The sequence below is a fragment of the Narcine bancroftii genome, chromosome 10 (assembly GCF_036971445.1).
Source record: "Narcine bancroftii isolate sNarBan1 chromosome 10, sNarBan1.hap1, whole genome shotgun sequence".
Classification (NCBI taxonomy): Eukaryota; Metazoa; Chordata; class Chondrichthyes; order Torpediniformes; family Narcinidae; genus Narcine; species Narcine bancroftii.
The window spans coordinates 78,806,720-78,831,099 of record NC_091478.1 but is presented as its reverse complement, the minus strand read 5'-3'; the positions used below and the strand labels follow the sequence as shown (position 1 = coordinate 78,831,099).

Sequence of the window (24,380 nt, the reverse complement as noted above, 5' to 3'; positions counted from 1 at the left end):
TTTTAACTGTTGTTTCCACCACCTGGTATGTGATCTCACCACCAGATAGATCTTCCCTCCTTCTCCCCTCTCCACCTTCTGCAGGCATTGCCTCCTCCTTGACTCCCATACACTCCTCCCTTCCCACCAATCACCCTCTTGCTATCTACCCCTGTGATGGCAGAAGATGCTCCACTTGTGCCCACACCTCCTCCCTCATCATCATTCGGGGCTCCTGTCACAGCAGAAGTAGCCAGGGTTAAATATCTTGATGGGAAAGCATATCAGTGATAATGAATGAGTTGCAAAGCAAACTTCTGGAAGAACACTTGGGTGGTATGAATACGAGGGCAGTGTGTAGAGGATTTGACAAGTGGTTTGGCAGAGACAAAATAAAGAAGCCTTGTGTCAGAATTGCAGAACCTAATCTCCAAAAGCCAAATTGCAGGGCTTGAAGAATGTCCCACCAGGCCCACCTGGATGAAGGTGAAAAAATATATATGGTATTAATTAATAACCATTTGAAGTGATTAAAAATAAAATATGCAGGGATATGTTTTACCATAGAAGACAAGATGGAAGAATTAAAGTCCATCTTTGCCAAGCACTGAATCCCAACATTATAGATTAGTTTCAGTTTAAACTATTTATTTAAAGTCAAGGAATAAAACACAGTTTCACTTCTTGTCAACACACAGCTTTAAATCAGGAAAGTTGGTTTGAGTTGTGAAAGAGGAACTGAAGGAACATTGGGATCAGCATCACGTGAACCATTAGGATTGTTCGCTCCCTCACATTCCATTCAAGCAGAAAACCTCTGTAAAGCGTTAAGTATGGAAGCAGTTTCATCATGTGCTATTTTTAAATGCTCTATTTTCAGTTTCATTTTGGATCACTTTTGAAATCTTACTTTATCCTTTGTTACTTCAGGGAATAATCATTTTGACATAAATGAATTGCCTTGATCTGATAATGCTTTATCTGCTCGATACAGATTTAAAAGACTCTTGTTAATGTGTCAACATAATTGTTCTTCTATCTTCCTCTGACAGTTAGGGGCCCTATAAACACACCCAGTTCTATTTTATGCACTCACACACACACACACACACACACACACACACACACACACACACACACACACACACACACACACACACACACACACACACACACACACACACACACACACTCACTCACAAACTTTATCCCCTCCATTTGCTTGAGCATTTGCATTAAACATAACCCCAGCCAAGAGGAGCATATCTAGGGTTGGGCAGACATGGCTCGTGCCCGGAGCACCATTTGAAGGGGGTGGGCACCACTTGAAGGGGGGTGCCACTTGAAAGGAGAGGCACCAGTGGAAGAGAGGAGCACTGGAAGGGGCCTGCTCAGTGCCACTGCCCCAGACATACAAGGAACGCACAGCTGTTTCTTCTGCATTTGGTACACTCATCCTCCTTCCTTGTCCTAGCATTCACTCTCAATTTATACAACGCCAATTACAACATGGCAGCCACCAAGGCCAGCTCTCGCAAGACCTCCTTGTAGTCATCTACTTTGAAGCATTGGGCATCCCTGCCATAGGTGCTATTTTGTGTAGAAACGGCCCTGCCAGCCAAGTATCATTGTTCACTTTACCTTGCCTCTTCTGACTGATTATTTTGAGAAAACCTTCACTCTGACAAAGTCGACTTCTTTCTGTCTCAATGTACAGATGTTGAATGTTGTAGGTGGGTTTCACTAACCCTAACTGCTTTGTTCTCGCTGTAACCATCAGGAAAGAGGTATAGATGTCACTCATACCACCAGGTTCAGGAACAGTTGATACCCCCTTCTAAACAACAAACTCATCAGAGAGGTATTTTAGGACTTACTTTGCATATTATTTATTACTGAATATTGATTTTTTTTGTGTATTTGGACAATTTGTTTTAACTTCTCTTTCTTTGTTTACATTTCTCTCTTTTTAACTTCTCTTTCTTTGTTTACATTTTTCTCTTTTATACACATATCTTTTTCTCAAGTAGTGATAAGGAGAAATTCTGCCTGGCCTATACAAAAAAAAAGAATCTCAGGGTTTTATCCGAGGTCTGACAATAAATTTGAACTTGTCCCAAATTCTTTGAACTGGTTTTTAAGCCTGATCAAGTTTACTAGGCAGGGATAAGGAGCCTTTAAAAGAATCACTCAACAGCAAGCGGCATCAACCAACTCTTCATCCTGGGTTGACGCCATTTTATTCAAACTTTATTCAAATGGTTAATACGAGCAAATTATGATCAAGGCAGTCCCCTGCTTAAATATTTGCTCCCATCTTCACCAATGATTAATGAGTTAGTTCTGAGAACATTTACTTTCACCAATTTTAAACTAACATGTTTTTTACTTATTATTTTATTCTTATTTATTTTAATTTTTAAAATTTATTTTCCTCGATTTTTATTTTTTTTTGCTAGTTGCTTGAAGCTGCCATTTGCTTGAATTCTGGATACCAGTGGTGTTGCGGTACTACTAAAAAATTTACAAAATCATATCCATGGCAACTTGATTGGCATAACTGTTACAAGCCCAGAGGGCCCCACAACCTAGCAACAATAGATACTCACCAAGACAAATGGTTACTTAAACAAAAGTTGCTTTTAATTATCTTTAAACATGAAAACAGAATCACTCTTTAATTTATCTCTATTTACTTAACTAACCTAAATTAACCACCTTTTAACTCTAAGCACACATGTATATAATGTGCAAGTTTAGAAAAGTTCTTTACTTCACAGTCCAATCTTACTTCTCACTCCTCCAAGTTTACTAGTTGCAGACAATTCTTATACTGTGCACAGAATTTAACATTTATAAAGTTCACCAGGCTTTGGTGCTTGAAAGATAAATGGTTACTGCTCAGGAAGGTTCTTGTCAGATTTCAGAGAGAGATTTGTGGTTCCTGGACACAAACTGATCCATTTTAATCAGTCACATCAGTGTCTTGCCGAAGAAACCTCCTCCATCAGGGTTTTCCAGAGGATAACCTCTTTCTTTCAGGTTGCCACACAGTTCCTTTTTGTTTCCCTTATTTCAAGTGAAACATTAGGCAACCAGTCCTCTCCTCTTGTACGAACCACAAGCACTTTGACCAGGCTGAACTAAGCACTCACAACCTGTCTTCCAAATGGGGTTTTTCCACAAGCTTGCCAGCTTGTCCTGTTCCAGTCCCACCTGTTGCTGCTGACTGTAAAACTGCAAAATTCCCCCCCTCTCTCTCCCTCTCTCTCTCTCTCTCAGAAGAAAATCCTGTTTTACTCTCTTCTCTTGCAAAACCAGATGACCTTCTTAGAACAGCAAGCTGCACTCCAGCCAGCCGGTGATTCCAAACTACTCCTCCGATCTCTTTCATCTGTTGCTTTTCAAAACAACAATCCATTAGTGAAGTCTCTTGCGCACTCTCCCAAGTTTTTGCAAAGGCCCCCAGGAGTTGCTGTCTGGCTTGAGCAGAGCTCCAGGATTTTATATAAGATCTGCTTTTTGAAGTGTTTGTATGTGACCTACACTCAAAAACCTGCCCCAATTTATTTCCCAAAAATGTATCTATATTCAATACAATACCCAATAATCTGTCACATAGCTTTCCCCCCTTTTATTGTACTATACTGATAACCTTCTGCAATTCCATAACTTTTTGCATGATATAAAATTGGTCGATGTTTGACCATTTTCACAACAAAAATCCTATGACGGGACAAAGTTCAAGCTTGTCTGCAATCTGAACAGGGGTGGATGGAGAGGATTGTAATGATTGCAACTTTGAAAGGCTGCTGAGGGCCAAACCAGCAATGGGGCACCATCTTTCTTCCCTGTGTGTTACCTTTGTTCTCAAGTGTTATAAGAGAACATAGATAGTCAAATTCCTTTTCTGTGTCTGCTTATCTGATCAACTTCTTACAGCATTTCTTCCTTCTCAGCCCGTAAAGTACAGCACATTCATTATTTGATTCCACATTTATTCAAATCTTTGCTTATTTTTAGTCCAGGTTGCTTGACTGGGAATGAAGTGGGCATATTCCTTGTGTAAATAGTGGAAAGTGCCCAGAACCTTGGAGAGATTCGTCATCAACAAAGACAAAAGACTGAAGAGAAAAGGGGAAGAAAACTAAACGTGTGATGGTATTTTAGAAAGGAAATTAGGAAAAAAAATTAAATGCTTGATCATTAATTAACATATTAGTTAAATTATGCAACACAAAAATGAGTACATGCTTTTCAATTAGAAGTTCACCAATCATTACTGCAGCACAGATGAATCACAATGTAATATTTCTTTCTGTGCACATTACCACCGATAAAGTTCAACACCAGTGATCCGTTTTCTTTTGCTGCACTTAACTAACAAGCTATACAGTTTTTGCCGTGGATATTCATCCAAGAGAGAATGCATCCCCTCATTAGCAACACAACAAAGGTTCACAGTTGAATATTTTCTTCTGTTTTTGTTGTATTAATGCGTTCCATACTATACTCGTCTTTGGTGGGGTGGGCCATTTCCTCAAACACCTTTGCCATTATTGAAGTCCGGAAACCATTCCGCAAACTCCTGGCAGCAAATGCGTAAAGCAGAGGGTTAATACTGCTGTTGATGAAAGCTAAAGTTCCAGCAAAAAACGATCCAAAGGCAGAAATATATTCTAGTGTACTCGATACATTTGAGTCTGGCTCGACAATCAGTAAAACAAATTGTAACACATTGAATACATGGTAAGGAAGCCAGCAGATTGCAAAGGCTATCACAATGCTTGCAATTAGCATTTCAGATCTACCTTTACTCTTATAAGTCATTTGTTTCACCCTTCGAGCTACAGACGCGTAACAGATAACAAGCACTATAAATGGAATCACAAATCCAACGACCGTTTCCAGTACAAGGCAAGTAATTTGTTGGCCTTTCGAATTATAGTAGTTGATTGAACATTGAGATTGTCCGTACAAAGTCTCAATGTTATGGAATAAAATGCCAGGAATGGCAAAGAGAAAAGCCAGTACCCAGACAATAGCAATCACTTTGCAAACATAGCTCTCCTTCCTCCATCTTTGTGAAGCAAATGGATAGACCACAGCCATGAACCGGTCGACACTCATCACCGTAATGAAGAACACACTCCCGTACAGGTTACAATAAATGAGGTAGCAAAGGGCTTTACACAAAGTTTCTCCAAAGATCCAGCTGGATGCAATGGAATAAATCCAGAGCGGCAATGTTATCAGAACAACTAGATCTGCAATGGCTAGATTCAGGATCAGAAGAATTGTGCATGATCTCTTTTTCATCTTGAACAATATAATCCAGATGACCATTGAATTCCCTGGAATTCCAATGAGACATGTTGCTCCAAGGATGATGCTTGCAGCTATATCTTCTCCTCCACTCACTGAGTGATCGGTCGCTTCAGTGCTGTTTGAGGGCTTCATGGCTGCTTTCTGAACCAAGCCAGCAATGCGGAATGACTCAGGAAGATTTCAAATCTCAAGTGAGACTTACAAGACGTTAGCAAATGAATAATGTTTCTGCTTTCATTCTTAGGAGTTGCTATTACAAAATTCAAACCACATTACTAGCTGAGAGACAGGAAACTGTAGCTGAGTAACAGACAATCAAACCACGTTCCTCCTTTGCCCAATGTGTCATCCCCTTTGATTGGTCTCACTTCCAAACTAATTTACTCTCACCCATCATTCAAGCTCTTAACTCACTGTTAATGATCTGATCTTTGGATATTATTACAATGCTCTAAAGTACTACTTGATCTTTGGATATCTTTATCACTCATTTTCAAATCAAAATTTCATCAGACAAAAAGGGGTGGCATGGTTAGCGTAGGGGGCGCCATGGTTGGCATAGCGGTTAGTGCCACGCCGTTAGAGCTCCAGCAATTGGGACCAAGGTTCAAATCCCACACAGAATGTAAGAAGTTTGTATGTTCCCCCACGTAGGTTTTACCCGGGGGCTCCGGTTTCCTCCCACCATTTGAAATGTACTGGGGATGTAGGTTGATTGGATGTAATCAGGCAGCATGGGCTTCTGGGCTGAAATGGCCTGTTACTGTGCTGTATGTTTACATTTATTTTACAAAAAGTCATTCGGCTGATCCATTGGAGATTATCTTTTCTTGTGAGGTTTTCATTTGGTTCTGAATGAGTATTTGTGAGAAACATTTTAGCTGATGAATACCAAGCTGAGTAACTGTGGTATCATAGAATGTATCTTAGTCATTCCATAATCTCAGCAGAAAATGAAAGTCCCAGAAGCAGAACAGATCTGCAGTGTGTTCCCAATTCCAATTCTTGACCTGACTGAGAGACAGTAATCTCCACAGACCAAGGCCAATGGCAACCAAATTCCAGTGCTGGCGAAAATATATGTTTGTGATCTACAGCTTCTTTCCACTTATTTGGGAAGAGGAATCATGAAATTTCCTCTCATTTTTGTTCCCAATGTGGGGATTCTCACTTTCAGAGCATCCATGTTGTGCCACTGCCTCCCAGGCTCTTTGTATATTCGCCCAGACAGTTCTCAACTCCAGCACAAAGGACCTGCCTCCTGGCCTGTTCCATTAATAAGCTTTTCTGTACTGCTTGGAGTACGATGTGGCCTTCTCTCCCTCCACTTTGTTGCCCCTGTCTCCTCCATCTCCACTATCGAGTGTGTTGTGACTGTCCCATGTCCTTTCAGTGAGCGCTGCACTGGAATCTGTCAGGAGCTTCACTGATTATAGTCAAATCCCTCGGTAAAGATGAAGACTCTGTTTTAGGGTTTCTTCCTAAATTTCTCAGTTACCTTTCACAAATTCACTTTTTGAAATCTCCAAGTTGGTGATGGTGCTACATGAAATGATGTTTTACTGTCTCAAAAGACAGAAAATACAGGTACTCCCCGACTTACGACCTACTCAACTGAATTTTTTTTTTAAATTACGCATTTTATGTTGTATTTGACAAACTATAACAGGGTTACAGGGCATGAAACTGCCAAAATGTGCATATTTACCTTGTTAGTCAGTGTCGCGGGGTCCATAGGCTGGGCACGGCCATCTTGATTGCTGTGCGCATACATGAGTCTTGGATTGGCACAAGTATAGATGACACTTTCCAAGCTCTCGTATTTCCCAATTTAATCTTCACAGAAATGTAATCGACGATACTCTGAATTATTATCTTTTAATTCAATAAATCAAACGTAGCTACAGCTGTAAATAGCTTAAATTTTTTGATAAAACATTTTACAAAACTTTGCATTGAGTTTTTCATATGATGAATAAATAAAGCATACAGTATAATGATAATGATATTCAACTTTAAACAGATATAAAAAAATAAGATGATTAAGAAAAATTCAAAGAAAAGTATCTCAAGCTCACATATCTTTCATTGTTCTTTGAAAAATTAGATACAAATTCCCCTTCCACTCAGATATTACAACATATGATGTCATAGTAACTATGGTAACACTGCAAACAACAGTTCCTTTAAGGGATAGTCACAAAATTAACAATACTATCTGAAGATTGTCTTTCTTGATACAATGTAAAAACATAGCTTTTAATCTAAGAATCCTTGCTACTGCCTTTTGCAAATGAAACCATGAAGAATGATAGCAAATTAATTGAATAATTGGATCATTCTCATTAGATATTTGTACAATATTCACATTAGTGTTTTGGATTTCTGGATCCTCCATTGAAAATTCTTTTAACTCTTCTGGATTTTGAGGCCATTCTTCTTAAGATTGCAAAAGAAATTGAGGACCGGCAGCCAATTATTGGCTCTTTTCAGAAACGATTGAACTTTTGATCCTTGTGAAGCCATGCCAGCTGGATTATCCACTGTTTTAATATATCTCCATTGATTAGCATGTGAAACCTTCTTGATCTCATTAATTCTGTTAGTCACAAAGGTATGAAACCTTATGGTTTTGTTATTAATGTATTTAAGCACTGATGTGCTATCAGTCCAAAACATAGAATCTGCTAACTCCATCTGTAATTCTTTTCTTAACACAGTGTCCATTTTTTTTGCCTTAGTAGTGGAAGTCAATTCCATTTGAGGTATAGTGACTGGTTTTAATAGAGCTACTCTGACCTTTCCCATTATAAATCCACAATGTACCCGCTCTAGGTTATTTTGCAGTACTAAATAACTGACAGGACCATAACCACTTTCTCTTGCGTCAGCAAAATGGTGTAATTGGGCAAATGTGACAATTCCAAAGTCGGTTTAAAGCATCTGCTAACTTCAAAACTTTTTAACATTTCAAGACTCTCAATCCAATTCATCCAATCTTGAGCAATGGAATCTGGTATAGCTTCATTCCATCTAAATTTTCTTCTGCACAATTCTTGCAGAATTTTCTTGGTTATTAATACTACTGGTGTCAATATTCCTAAAGTATCGTATATTGAGTTTACGATCGAAAGAATACCTCTTCTTGTTAAAGGTTGTTCTTTCAGAACCATTTTGAATTTGAAAACATCAGATTGAACACACCATTGCATTTCCCAGAATTCTTTCACCAGGTAGAAATTCACAATCCAAGACAAGATGTTTCATCTCCTCTGCTCTTTCTGCCTCAGGAATAACAGCCAACACATCTTGACTGTTGTTAATCCATTTTGTAAGGAAGAAACCTCCTTTATTACAGATCTCTTTTAACTCATGATAAAGATTTATTGCTTCTTTTCCTGAAACCACTGAAGTAAAACAATCATCAACATAGAAATTATTTTTTATTTTTTTTTTTTAAATTTTTTATTTTTCACACCATAAATCACAATAGCCATGATATACACTTTTTCTTTTCCACACATTTACAGTGACTTTTTCTCCCTCCCCCCTCCCTCCTCCCAAGCCACCCCCCCATCCCTCCCCCCTCTCATCCATTTTAGTTATACAATCTAGGTTGCATTAATTCAGTTAGACAATGTTGTCATTCAACAAAAATACACCAGAAATTCTACTGAGTCCATTTTTTTCTTCTCTTCTCCTTCCATCAACTTAGGTAATGTTTGTTCCCGGTAGGTTTTCGCTATTGTATTTAATGTAAGGCTCCCATACTTGTTCGAATATTTCAATATTATTTCTTAAACTATATGTTATTTTTTCTAATGGAATACATTTATTCATTTCTATATACCATTGTTGTATTTTCAAATTATCTTCCAATTTCCAGGTTGACATAATACATTTTTTTGCTACAGCTAGGGCTATCTTAACAAATCTTTTTTGTGCATCCTCCAAGTCAATTCCAAATTCTTTATTTTTTATGTTACTTAGGAGAAAGATCTCTGGATTCTTTGGTATATTGTTTTCTGTTATTTTATTTAATATCTGATTGAGATCATCCCAAAATTTTTCTACTCTCTCACATGTCCAGATTGCATGAATTGTTGTTCCCCTTTCTTTTTTACATCGAAAACATCTATCAGATACTGTTGGGTCCCATTTATTTAACTTTTGCGGTGTAATGTATAGTCTGTGTAACCAATTATATTGTATCATACGCAGCCTCGTATTTATTGTATTTCTCATCGTTCCAGAGCATAACTTCTCCCATGTTTCCTTTTTTATCTTTATATTTAAATCTTGTTCCCATTTTTGTTTAGTTTTACCATTTGTTTCCTCATTTTCCTTTTCTTGCAGTTTAATATACATATTTTTTATAAATCTTTTGATTAACATTGTATCTGTAATCACATATTCAAGGTTACTTCCCTCTGGTAAACTCAAGTTGCTTCCTAATTTATCTTTCAAGTAGGATCTCAGTTGGTAATATGCCAGCGCTGTATCTCCCGTTATATTGTACTTATCTCTCATTTGTTCAAAGGATAAGAATCTACTTCCTGAAAAACAATTTTCTATTCTTTTAATCCCTTTTTTTTCCCATTTTCTAAAGGCAAGGTTGTCTATTGTAAAAGGGAGTAGCTTATTTTGCGTCAATATTAGTTTTGGTATTTGGTAATTTATTTTATTTCTTTCTACATGAATCTTCTTCCATATATTGAGGAGATGGTGTAATACTGGAGAAGTTCTATGTTGTACCAATTTTTCGTCCCATTTATATAATATGTGTTCAGGTATCTTTTCCCCTATTTTATCTAATTCTAGTCTCGTCCAGTCTGGTTTTTCCCTTGTTTGATAAAAATCTGATAGGTACCTTAATTGTGCGGCTCTATAATAATTTTTGAAGTTTGGCAATTGTAAGCCTCCTTGTTTATACCATTCTGTTAATTTGTCTAGTGCTATCCTCGGTTTCCCCCCTCTCCATAAAAATCTCCTTATTATTTTCTTTAACTCTTTGAAGAATTTTTCTGTCAGTTGTATTGGCAATGCCTGAAATAAGTATAGTATCCTTGGAAAAATGTTCATTTTAATACAGTTTATCCTTCCTATCAGTGTTAGTGGTAGCTCTTTCCAATGCTCTAAATCGTCCTGTAATTTTTTCATTAGTGGATTGTAATTGAGTTTATATAATTGGCCTAGATTTTTGTTTATTTGCACACCTAGGTATCTTATTGCCTGCGTTTGCCATCTGAATGGGGATTCCTCCTTAAATTTTGAGAAATCCGCGTTATTCATAGGCATTGCTTCACTTTTATTTACGTTTATCTTGTATCCCGACACTTCTCCATATTCCTTCAATTTCTTATATAGTTCTTTTATTGATAGTTCTGGTTCTGTTAAGTACACTATCACATCATCCGCAAACAGACTGATTTTATATTCCCTGTCTTTTATTTTTATTCCTTTTATATTATTATCTCTTCTTATCGATTCTGCTAGTGGTTCTATGGCTAGCGCAAACAATAATGGTGATAGTGGGCATCCCTGCCGCGTTGACCTGCTTAAGTTAAATTGCTTTGATACATGTCCATTTACTGTCACTTTCGCTAACGGTCCCTTATATAATGCTTTAATCCAATTAATATACTTCTCCAGTAAACTGAATTTTTGCAATATTTTGAACAAGTAATTCCATTCTACTCTGTCGAAGGCCTTCTCTGCGTCTAAAGCAACTGCTACTGCCGGTGATAGAAATTATTTCTGATGACACTTATAGCTGGAGAACTAAAGTGTTCTTCATTATCTTCAGCACATTTCCTGAGAGCAAAATTTGCATAAAGTTGCTCCAAATAAATGAACTGTCATTCTGTATTCAATCATATCTTTACTGTAATCGTCATTGGGCCACCACAATCATAGAAAATCACAATCTTCTGATGGTACTTTCACTTGATGAAACATCGCTTCAATATCTGCAGCAATTACAACAGAATCTTTACAAAATCTTATCAGATACCTATTAAAGCACTGGTTAAGTCTGGACCTTGTAAAAGTTGAGAATTCAATGAAACTCCTTGAAATGTTGCTCCACAATCAAATACTACACATAGTTTCTCCTTTTGTGGATGTATAATTCCATGTCATTTTCTACCATCTTTACCTTCCAAGATATCTTCTGATACCTTTTCCACATAACCCTTGGTTATCATGTCCAACATGACATTGGTATATTCCAAATGAAAGGATAGTCAAATTAACAAAAATCAAAAGCACAAGGTTTTATGCCACATGCACAAGAGTTAAGTGCCCTGACGATACTGAATTCATGCCCTTAACTCTCTTGTCCGTGCACCAATCAAACTCCAATATGCGAGCCCACCGCGCATGCACCAACCAAACTCCAATATGCAAGCCCACCACACATGCAGCAACCAAACTTCAATACATGAACCCACTACACATGCGCCAACCAAACTGCAATATGTGAACCCACCCTGCATGAGCCAATCCAAGAATCGCGCATGCATACAAGAATCAAGATGGCTGCACCCAGCCTATGAACCCCAGGATGCCAACTAACAAGGTAAGCATGTATATTTTGGCTCTTACATGCCCTATAGTTTGTCAAATGCAACAAAAATCTATGATGAGAAAACAATTTGATTTAAAAGTTTGCTTTAAGACTTCAGTATTCCATGCATGTGGGCAAAATTCCGACGTGTCCATTCCGAGATACAACCAATCTTTCAGTCCCAATTATGATCATAAGTCAGAGACTACCTGCAGAGTTTCGAAGATTCTATTTAATGTCATGTACACAAGATGTACAAAATTCTTTGTTTACCCTGTAAAAGTAGTTATGCAATCCAGAACTTTCAAAAAAATATTGGTGTGCTTTATAGATAAAGTATGAGAGCCAGAACAAATGCATTTGTAGCTAGTTAATTTTTTTTCAGCTGAATCATTTGTTTCATAATGTAAATACTCTAAAAGCAGAAGTATAGCAGTTTGTAAACGTCTGAACATTTCACAAGAAGGGAAATTGGCAATTTCACAAAACATGCTGCAAATTTGTGGCATTGTGCGTTGTCTAAACAGGTTTAGTCGAAACTGAAGTGTTCAAAGCTCAGCTCAATGCAGTAGTTCCAGTGTTGTATCTGGACTCTGTAACATCATTCCCTAACTTATCATTGAGCAGACAAAGAATTGCTGAAGGGACTCATCAGGTCAGACAGCATAAACACAATGCAGAGACAAGTACTGAGGTGGGACACATCAGACAGTTTCCATGGGCAGAAATGGTCAGTTTAAGTTTGTGGTTTGGAGCCTTTATCAAATTTGTCCAATGTATCATTATTCACTCATCTGCTTAGTTGTGAATCAGTCTCACATCTTTCCAGATAGTGGACACACATTCTCAAAGAAAGATGCCTCAATGGTAACAATGAAGTGTAGATTTTCAACGTCTATTCAAAAGAGGTACACTGGCTTTGCAGTCTGAATGAGTTAAAGATCAAACCTCTTTTCAGGTGGAAGAGATGTAACTCATAAAATGTAATTCAGGAATTGGTTCTTAGCCCCTAAATGTTTGCATTAACTACATGGAAGAGGGAATTAAATGTAAGGTTGTCAATGACATGAAAATAGGTAAACTGACATGTGGTCATTGTTATTCCACAACAGGACATAAATAGTTGAGTGATTGGGTGAAAACTTGGGAAATCAAGTCAAGTTTACTGTCATCTGATTGTACAAGTACAACCCAAAAAAAGTGTTCTCCGGTCCTTGGTGTAAAACATGCAGACAGACAACCAGACATAACGCACCTACAGACAAACAATACACATGCAGGACAAATATTTCATCTCTAAAAATAAATAACTAAATATTGTTTTGAACAAAAGTCTCAGATGATTAGTGTGGGGAAGTTTAATGTGGGGAAGTGTGAGATCATGCACTTCAGTAAAAGGAATCAAAAACCAGATACGCTCTAAATAGAGAGAGTTTGAAAATGAGTGAAGTTCAGAGGCATTGAGAGGTGTTCCAATCACAAAAAGTTAGTGGGCTGATCCTGTAAGTAGTTAAGAAGCCAATAGTATCAAGTCATACAGCATAGACAGAGCCTTCATCCCAAATCATCCATGCTGACCAAGTTGGCATTCAGGGATAGACCTATTTATCAACATTTGGTCTACATTAATATATCTGTCAATATTAAACATCAAAATCTTACTCATTTCTACAGTTTCCTCTGGCAGCTCATTCCAAACATGGACCACTATCTTGAGTGAAAGATGTCACCTCTCGTCCCTCTTAAATCTCTCCCTCTCACCTTGAACCTGTGGCCTCTAGTTCTAGGATTGTCCACCTTGGAAAAAAGACTGAGCATTCACTTCATCCGTGCTTCTCAAGATTTTGTAATTTTCCTTAAAGTCACTCCTCAGACTCCTATTTTGTAGCTAGGTGACCAGAACTGCACACTGTACTCGAAGTACGGCCTCACCGATGCCTTGTACAGTTTAATCATGGCATCCCAAACTTTGTACTCAATACCCAACTCAACAAAGGCCAGTGTATCAAATGCTTTCTTCACCTCCCTATCCACCAGGATTGCCACTTTCAGGGAATTATGCACCTGCACCCTGAGGTCGGTCTGTTCTACAGCACTCTCCAGGATCCTGCTATTTACTGCATAATGCTATCCTGGTTTGAGTCATAAAACTCCAACAATGGCTACAATGTGGGGAGGGGTGGTGGGGGGGGGGGGGGGGGTGGGTGGAGGGAGGAGATTTGGCCCACTAAGTCAGTATTGACTCTATGGAAGAGCGAACAAGCTGGTCCCACTTGCCAACCTCTCTTCATAGACATAAATTCTTTCCTTTCAGGCACTTATCCAGTACCTCTTGAATGCTGCAACTGAGTTGGCCTCCACTGCTACTCCTGCAAGTTCATTTCAGACCCAACCCACTCATGGTTTCAACTTTTTGTTCCCTTATGTCTCATTTGTCATTCATTCCCAAAATTTCTAAAATATTTCCCTGACCCCTGGGATCAATCTCTGAATCTATTCTGCATCCTTCCAAGGCACAAAAGCAGCACAGTTAGCGTGGCAATTAGCGTAACACTGCTACACCGTTAGCGATTGGGACCGGGGTTTGAATCCCACACTGCCTATAAGGAGTTTATACGTTCTTCCCACGTCTGCATGGGTTTTCTCTGGGGGCTCCATTTTCTTCATACCCTTAAAAACGTACCAGGGGATGTAGGTCAATGGGTGTAATTTGCCGGGACAGGCTCATGGGCCAAAAGGGCCTGTTACTGTGTTTTATGTCTAAATTTTAAAAAATTAAGTCTTAATCTCTTTATGCCTAGAACAGGTCACAATATTCTATTTCTAACTAAACCAATGTTTTGTTAAAGTTCATCATCACCTCCCTTGTTCAAGATATTTTTTAAACTGCTTTTTCAACCTTTACCACTAAACAAACTAGACACAGTCATCTCTTCCTCTACGGTTTACAGAATTATGTCCTTTCATTTATATTGTCTTGTCCTAATTAAATATAATGCTTCAGGTTTCTTTATCTGCCCATTGCTCCAACCTATTTAAGTTTTACTAACACCCCTCAGAGTTCACAATTTCTCCTTTTGTAGTATCTGCAAATTAGGGACTTGTTACATCCAAATCCAAATCATTAATGGAGTTAAAAATCTTGGCTCTTCTCCCAATACCCAGAAAACACTATGGTTCACTTCCCTCTGGTCTGAGAGAAAACATTTTCTTTCTTAGCTGTCTTGCCACTTTTCTATCCATACTGCTACAGACTTTTGTTCAATGGGCCTTCAATCCTAATGGAGTTCAACGTTGTGGTCACTGGCAGTCTTTTGCACTGCAAAACATCCCTAATATTTTGGCTTGGTTTCTTTTTACCTGAGCAACTTTATTGATAATGCCGCTTCAACTTTGAGACAGTTTTGCGCTTTACGTTTCTATTTTAAACCCATTGATAGATGTTTCTGAGATAGTAAATTTATCTGGGTGCTGATTTGCCAGTTGTGATCCTTTGTATCCAGCAGGGGGGGGGGTGTGTCCTATTGAAATTACTTTATTGGTCTACATCTCTCTCCAGACTGACAATGCGTCAAAATTAGAATTAAATATGACCTTCTTTTAATAAATCCAATCGAAAGCTAACTTTTAAAAGGTAAAAGTCAATTTTATATCCAAGGAGATAAAACAGGTAAACTATTGGCTAATCAATAAAAAGGGATCTGATCGCGAAGGCAACCCTGTGATCCATTGATGAGGTGGTCCCTTTTCAGGTAGAGACAGACGCCTCAGAGGTGGTGTTGGCTGCCACCCTGAATCAAGAAGGTCAGCCGATGGCCTTTTTCTTGCAGACACTCCAGGGGTCCGAAATAAGACACTCGGCAGTGGAGAAGGAGGCCCAGGCCATTGTGGAAGCAATGCGGCACTGGAGACATTTTCTGGCCTGTAAACACTTCACCCTTGTCATGGACCTATGATCCGTGGCATTCATGTTCGATAACCAGAACAGGGGGAAGATAAAAAACGATAAAATCTTGTGCTGGAGGATAGAATTGTCGATGTACAGCTACGACATCCTATATGGTCCAGGGAGGCTCAATGAGCCCTCAGACGCATTGTCCAGGAGCACTTGTGCGGCCCTTAATCACATATCCCAACTGCAGAGCTTGCACAATGAGCTGGGCCACCTGGGAGTCACGAGGCTCTTCCACTTTGTCAGGACCCAAAACCTTCTTTTCTCAGTGGAGGAGGTACAGATGGCAAGCAGGGGTTTCCCCATCTGTGCGGAGTGTAAATCGCAGTTCCACCGGCCAGACAGCATCCCCTTAATAAAAGCTACCAAAGGCTCTGCACTCCATACGCTCTTTATTGTGTATCGTCACTAATGTGACACCACATGACTGTATCTTTTCTTTCCCGAGGAAATCTGTGACAGGCACCGTGCTGCCTAGATGGCTGATGTCGCCGGGACTGGCCCTCCTCTGCAAGCATTGCAGATGCCACAGGACAGACCCGCTGGTGGAGCCTATGGAAGTGAGGCACGCGAACCCTCACTACGCCTACGTCATGTTCGAGGATGGACTGGAAGACTTGGTGGCCAGCAGGGTCCTCGCACCGGCAGGAGACGTGGGCGGCGCAGAAGAACTACAGATCGGCAGGATGGAACGGCAGATGACGCAGGAGAACCACAGGCTCCAGTGGATCAGCAGGAAGGAACCACAGTCGATGCGGGAGGGTTGCGGACCCCCATGGAGCAGCATGAAGAGCAGCAGACGAACACACCCCCATGGGCGGAAAGCCCTGCACCCACGCACCATACCTTCACCCAGGGCCAAGACTCCCAGGCCCTGGCACCCCCCCCCCCCACCTCCCCTGCCCCGGCCCCCCGAAGGTCCAGAAGGAAGAGGAAACCGTATCAGATACTGGACTTATGAATGGGTGCAAAGAGACAGAGAGGGTAGGGGGGAGGGTCAGTCACAATTTTTTAAGGGGGGGTGAATGTGGTTATATTTCATGCATGGTGTCATTACACCACTAGGTGACCAGGTGGCTCACCTGGTGACCTTGTAAAAAGCCCGGGAGATCACTTCCCCTTCATTCTGGCCTAGGCTTATACAGAGGCAAAACCAAGGCCTCAAGCCTAGCTGTATTCCAGTCTATTAAAACTAGTGTTTTACCTGCACTCTACCTCATGTAGTTTGATGCTAGTAGCCTATAGTAGCTAAACATCAAATCAAAGAAATTTGCAAAGCTACTGGTGTTATCACAACTGATTATTTAGAAATACCTTTAAAGAATTTTATTCTGAACTGTATAGTTCCAATTCTCCTATGGAAAATATTGTAATGAATTATTTTTAGATAACTTGAATATTCCTGTACCATCTGCTGCTAATCAAAAACAATGGTACACCCTATTTCCCATGAGGAAAATGTTGAGGCTGTATGTCCACTACATTCTGGGAAGTCACCATGACCTGATGGATTTCCTGGATAATTTTATAAGGCTTGTTCCTCACTACCTACAACTTACTTATATTCTATTTTTTTTCTGATTCTTTTAAACTTGGCAAGTTGCCACAAGTCTTTTTATGAAGTTTCTATTTCACTAATTCTTAAAAGAGTAAAAATCCAGTCGACTGCTCTTCCTGCAGACTAATTTCTCTACTCAATGTTGATGCTAAAAGTCTATCTAAAGTTTTGCCTCGTAGACATGAAAATATGTTACCACATTGTATCTAATGATCAGATTGGATTATTAAAAATTTATACTCCAATTTCAATATACAGTGTTTATTAAATATTATATATTCTCCTTCTAAGGAGGCTTTGGAATATGTGATATCTCTGGATGCAGAAAGGCTTTTGATTGGATAGGATGGAATTATTTATTTAAGACTTTAGAAAAATTTAATTTTGGGACTGACTTTATTCAATGGATTAAGCTTCTGCCTGTGTTCTTACTAATTTTGAGAATTCTAAACCACTTAAACTTCAGCATGGAACCAGCCAAGGATGTCCGTTAAGTCCATTGCTTTTTGACCTGGCTTTAGAACCCTTAGCTATCACTTTTTGAGAATGTAATGATATTATTGGCATTTTAAGGAAGGGCACAGCTACTAAGTTTCACTTTCTGATGATTATTTAATGCCTTTTATTTCTAATCTTGAGACCATTGCCTTTTATGCTTTCTTTAAATTTGCATTTTAGTCAATTTTCAGGTTATAAGTTAAATCTACATGAAAGTGAACTTTTTCCTTTGAATAATTTGGCACTGATAAATACTAACCTTCCTTTTAAATTTTTTAGAAATCAATTTACCTATTTAGGTGTAACAATTACTAAAAACTACAAAAACGTATTCAAAGAAATTTTTTAACTTTAATCATACAAGTAAGAGGGATGTTATCAAATTGTTTGTCCCTTTCTTTATGGTTGGTTGGTTGAATCAACTCTATTAAAATGAATATATAACCTAAATTTATATATCTTTTTCAGGGTTTGCTTTTTTTATTCCTGTCTTTTGTTAAATTCCCTTAACTCAATCTTCTTATATATGGAAGAATAAACATCCTCACCTAAACAAAGTGCATTTACAAAAACTTAAAAAGAATGGAGGTTTAGCTCTACCAAACTTTAGGTTCTATTATTGGGCAGTCAATGTAAGAAATTCTACGTTTTGGTCATATATTTGTTGGGTATAAGCCCACCTTCTGCTGAACATCATGACGCCCATGTCATGATGTCACCCCTCCATATTTATAACCCCGTGTGTCAATAGCCATGTATTAGAAGTAAAGGATGAGAAAGCAGCATGTCTTCGAGTCTTAATTGTGTGAATGGATACAACAGTGACGACGAGGATGGAAAATGAACCTTATACATACTCCATGCAACAACTGTGAGAAAGAAAACAACAGAAGAAAGGTAAAAAATTACTACCTAACAACCCCAACAAATTTCTGCCAAAAGATCAAGGTGAAAGTGCACCAAGATGATGGAGGGAAAGTTTGGGGAATTTAATGAAGTAGAAGAAAGCTGGGATAACTATGTAGAATGGTGTAACCACTACTGTGTAGCCCACAATATTGTGGAAAGTCCAGTGAACTGCAAATGTGCCCTCTTCATCAGTATCACGGGCAGGAAAACATTTGACTTCCTTAAGACCTTGCTGTCCCCAGAGGATCCAGGGACGAAGATATTAAACAAATTATGCACAGCTCTAAGGAACCATTTAAGCCCCAAACCACCAGTTATGGCAGAAAGGTAAGGATTCTATGAAAGGAGACAAGGACCAGGAGAATCAGTTGAACTGGCGGATCACTGTCATTTTTAGCAGTTTCTAAATCAGAGGTCCTCCATCAGCCAGCTCCCCACCATGACTACCAGCCCCCCCACATCTCCATCGGGCACACAAAACTCAAAACGGTCAACCAGTTTACCTATCTCGGCTGCACCATTTCATCAGATGCAAGGATCGACAATGAGATAGACAACAGACTCGCCAAGGCAAATAGCGCCTTTGGAAGACTACACAAAAGAGTCTGGAAAAACAACCAACTGAAAAACCTCACAAACATAAGCATATACAGAGCCGTTGTCATACCCACACTCCTGTTCGGCTCCGAATCATGGGTCCTCTACCGGCATCACCTACGGCTCCTAGAACGCTTCCACCAGCGTTGTCTCCGCTCCATCCTCAACATCCATTGGAGCGCTTTCATCCCTAACGTCGAAGTACTCGAGATGGCAGAGGTCGACAGCATCGAGTCCACGCTGCTGAAGATCCAGCTGCGCTGGGTGGGTCACGTCTCCAGAATGGAGGACCATCGCCTTCCCAAGATCGTGTTCTATGGCGAGCTCTCCACTGGCCACCGTGACAGAGGTGCACCAAAGAAGAGGTACAAGGACTGCCTAAAGAAATCTCTTGGTGCCTGCCACATTGACCACCGCCAGTGGGCTGATATCGCCTCAAACCGTGCATCTTGGCGCCTCACAGTTTGGCGGGCAGCAACCTCCTTTGAAGAAGACCGCAGAGCCCACCTCACTGACAAAAGGCAAAGGAGGAAAAACCCAACACCCAACCCCAACCAACCAATTTTCCCCTGCAGCCGCTGCAACCGTGTCTGCCTGTCCCGCATCGGACTTGTCAGCCACAAACGAGCCTGCAGCTGACGTGGACCTTTACCCCCTCCATAAATCTTCGTCCGCGAAGCCAAGCCAAAGAAATCAGGCACTGCAAGACAGATTAGTGATGGGGCTGGCAAATCGCCAAGCAAGATAAAAAATTATTAACAGTGGATGAAGACATTACATTACAAATTGCATACAGGGCTGCCTGTAGCTCTGAAATGGCAGGTAAAAACTTGGATGTGGGTCAACCAGTCCTACCGGTTAGGAGGTCTTCCTGCCAACAATGCTTCTGTTGTGGGAAATACAACCACCAATCAGAAAACTGTTTCTTCAAAAATTCTAAATGCAACCATTGCAAAACAGAAGGACATATCAAAGCTAAATGATCCCCAGAGGATCCAGGGACGAAGATAGTGCAGGTGGTCTGCAAATAAACAAGCAGCTAAAGTCAAAACAATTGTAGAGAGAGAGGGACAACCTAGCACCGATGATGATAACAGCCCAACGGCTGAGCTTCAAGCTCCTGAAATTTCAGATCCTGAGATATTACACATCAGAGGAATAAATGGAGGAAACACAGCAAGCTTTATACAGCTAAAAATAAATGGACACCCCTGTGTGATAGTACAGATTCTATCACCAATGTTTATATGTACATATAAGAAAAGGTACAAGGACTGCCTAAAGAAATCTCTTGGTGCCTGCCACATTGACCACCGCCAGTGGGCTGATATCGCCTCAAACCGTGCATCTTGGCGCCTCACAGTTTGGCGGGCAGCAACCTCCTTTGAAGAAGACCGCAGAGCCCACCTCACTGACAAAAGGCAAAGGAGGAAAAACCCAACACCCAACCCCAACCAACCAATTTTCCCCTGCAGCCGCTGCAACCGTGTCTGCCTGTCCCGCATCGGACTTGTCAGCCACAAACGAGCCTGCAGCAGACGTGGACTTTTACCCCCTCCATAAATCTTCGTCCGCGAAGCCAAGCCAAAGATATGTACATATGTACAGATGGTAGTGTAGGATGACTGTGATTGGCTGAGAGTGTAGCCACACCTACTGGCAGGTCTTAAAGGGTTGTTCCTCGCCAGACCAGGTCATTCTGGACTGGTCGTCCTACTTGTGATATGCTCTTTTAGTTAATAAAAGTCTTGATTTGTATCAACAAGTCTTTGGTTCTTTCGACGCGCACTACAATTTTATTAACTAAAATATTTTGAAGGGATGGAGCGTATGCTACATCTGGGACGCCTCGACATCGACCCACAGTCAGCTACACCCTCAAATGTCTTTAAGCACTGGGAGGGATGCTTTGAAACATTCTTACAGCTCTCTGATCCTGCCGTGATAGAGGACAACCATCGACTACTAATATTGATGACTATGATGTCCCCAAGAGTCTACCAGAGCATCCACTTACACTACAGCCGTGAAGGTGCTGAAAGGGCTCTACGAGCGACTGTTGAACAGGGTCTATGCTCGGTACAAACTTTTTACCAGGAGGCAACAGCCCGGTGAGTCCTGTAAAGCTTATATTTAGGCACTAAAGGCAATGGGCAGGGACTGTGCCTGCACAGACAGAACTGCTGCGGAGACCACAGACGATCTCATTCAGGGTTCGATTGAATGAGGTGAGGCAACGCCTGCTAGAGTACGGGGGAGAAAACATAGAGGTCGTGATCCGGATCGCAGAGATGATGGAGGCAGTGGTCTTAAGTATGGACATGTATTTTCGGGGCTGGACCCCACACTCTGACGTGAGTAGGATGCCCTCCCTCTACCCTACTACTGCTACTACGCTACCCAATGCAATCCCAAAGTATTATTTCTGTGGGAGGAACAAGTACAACAGGTCCCAGTGCCTGGCGAAAAAAGCCAGGTGCCAGAAGTGCCTTAAAAACGGCCACTTTGCTGCAGTCTGTCGCTCCAAAATGGCCACCATCAAACACAGTGCCTCGTGTGAAGCCAAATCGCCACTCTCCATTTCAAACACTTCTTCCTCAGAGCTCTCATCCATTGAAAGTGAGGACTCCACTGCACAGCAGCGTCTGACGTCACGGGGCAGACGCCGAGCGCGGAAGGTACAACCCACCCTCACTGCAATGACGTTCACCCTACCTCACAAAGCAATGTCCGACCAGGCCCCAGCCCCAACCTCAACACCTGTCACCGCTGCCAACCAGGGACTCACCGCCGCTGTCGACCAGGGACCCACCAATAATGCTGCCGACCAGGGACCCACCGCCACCGCTGCCGACCAGGGACCCGCTGCTACCGATCAGACACCCGTCGCTGCTGACCGGGGACATGCCGACGCTGCTGACCGGGGACACGCCGACGCTGCCGACCGGGGACACGCAGACGCTGCTGACCGGGGACACGCAGATGCTGCCGACCGGGGACACAATGCTGCTGACCAGGGACCCGCCTTCGCTGACCACAAGCCGGATCAGGCGTAGCAGTGCCTTTAACCCAACCTCCCCCTATTCCTTCTCCCCCAGGTCATGTGCTTGAACAGAGGGACCAGCACCACCCCACCAGCTCAGGCCAAACTGTTGACAATGCCGTTGGGGAATTGAGCGAAGCAGTGACCGCACCCTAAGGGCCTGTCGGCGACACAATTCTGGTGACCCCAATTCCGGCACCACAGTGGTCACGCCGGATGGTCAGACCCCCCAACCAGTACAGCCCCTAACCTCCATCCACCCTGGGGTCGGTTCTCAAAGAAGGGGTGAATGTGATAGTACAGATTCTATCACCAATGTGTATATGCACATATGTACAGATGGTAGAGTAGAATAACTGTGATTGGCTGAGAGTGCAGCCACACCTACTGGCAGGTCTAAAAGGGTTGCTCCTAGCCAGACCAGGTCATTCTGGACTGGTCGACCTACTTGTGATATGCTCCAGTCGTTTAGTTAATAAAAGCCTTGGTTTGGATCAACAAGTCTTTGGTTCTTTCGACGCGCACTACACCCTGAAGATGAAGTTAGACACGGGCAGAGCTGTCCTTAATCCCGTTACATGTAAAAGAACACTTGCTGTCACGCCTCCTGGTAAAAAAACAATGAAAATAACTCTAAGATATGTTACAGGAGACAGAATCAAAGTGTTTGGAAAATGTACAGTCAAGTACAATACAACAACAGCAACTAAAAACACTCTCTCTCTCTACATCGTAGATACCCAGGGACCAGCACTCTTCAGAAGAAACTGGCTACAATACATTCCCCTGGACTGGCTGGAAATCGGTTCAATACTAAATGTAAACCACATAGACACCTCCCAGCCAGAACTCGACCAAATCCTCAACAACCATGCAGTGGTTTACAGCAAGAACTGGGGAAAATCAAAGGTGTTCAAACCAAACTGCAGTTAAAAGATAATGCAGAACCAAAATTCTTCAAAGCCAGAACAGTCCCATTTGCTATGAAAGGGAAAATTGAGGCTGAATTAAACAGACTAAAACATGAAGTCATATTAGAACCAATACAATAGAGTGATTGGGCAGCGCCCATCATTCCCGTACGAAAAACAAACGGTGAAATTCGCATTTGCGGAAATCGCAAAATCACCATCAATCCATCACTCAAAATACCCAAACGCCCTATGTCCAAGGCAGAAGAATTATTCCAAGCACTAAACGGAGGGCAAAAATTCACAAAACTAGATTTGTCACAAGCATATCAATAGATAGAATTGGACAAAAAAATCAAGGGTATATGTGACAATCAATACCCATCTGGAACTATTCACCTACACACAAGCCTTACGGAGTTTTAGCAACACCTCCGATTTTTCAACATCAATGGACAAATTACTACATGGACTCTCAGTTGGGTGTTACCTAGATGACACCATCATCACAGGCCGAAATGACAGTGAACACTTACAAAACCTTGAAAAGGTTTTAACCAGACTACAACAGGCTAATATACGATTACGAAAGGACAAATGTGTCTTCATGTGTCCATCAGTAACATATCTTGGGTTTACAATCAACAACAAGAGGGTGCGAATGAATCCAGCAGGAACAGAAGCCATTCACAAGGTTCCATACCCAACCAACAAATCAAAATTACAGTCCTTCGTAGGACTTGTTAATCACTGCCAAAAACATATCCCTAATATGTCTACACTATGCAGCCCCGCTGAACCAATTACTCAAGAAAGATCAAACCTGGTATTGAAACACAGAAACTAAAAACAGTCGATCAACTAAAGGAAATACTAACATCAACAAATAAGGTGCTGATCCACTATGACCACTAGAAGTTACACTAGTTGTGGATGCTTCACCAGTGGGACTAGGAGTGGTACTATCCCAAATCACAGAAAAAGGTGAGCAACCAGTGGCGTTTGCTTCACGAACATTGACCACAAGCGAATGCAAT

At 40.9% G+C, this 24,380-nt stretch overlaps 1 protein-coding gene across 6 annotated transcripts in view; it reads right to left on the bottom strand.

Annotated features, from left to right (window-relative positions):
• LOC138744816 (leukotriene B4 receptor 1-like) overlaps window positions 1-24,380 on the bottom strand; it is a 110,100-nt gene that overhangs the window by 11,380 nt on the left and 74,340 nt on the right. For 2 of the 6 annotated variants that reach the window (XM_069901526.1, XM_069901527.1), the window contains exons 3-4: window positions 7,016-7,143; window positions 2,438-5,557 (exon numbers count right to left, since the gene is read on the bottom strand). The exons of 1 other annotated variant lie outside the window; for it this stretch is intronic. In XM_069901526.1, coding sequence (XP_069757627.1) covers window positions 4,438-5,439 — 1,002 coding nt within the window. In that variant the 5' untranslated portion in view covers window positions 5,440-5,557; window positions 7,016-7,143 and the 3' untranslated portion in view covers window positions 2,438-4,437. Of the gene's footprint in view, window positions 1-2,437; window positions 5,558-7,015; window positions 7,144-24,380 lie in introns of those variants that run through there. 3 more of the 6 variants (XR_011345772.1, XR_011345773.1, XR_011345774.1) reach the window with 3 other exon arrangements.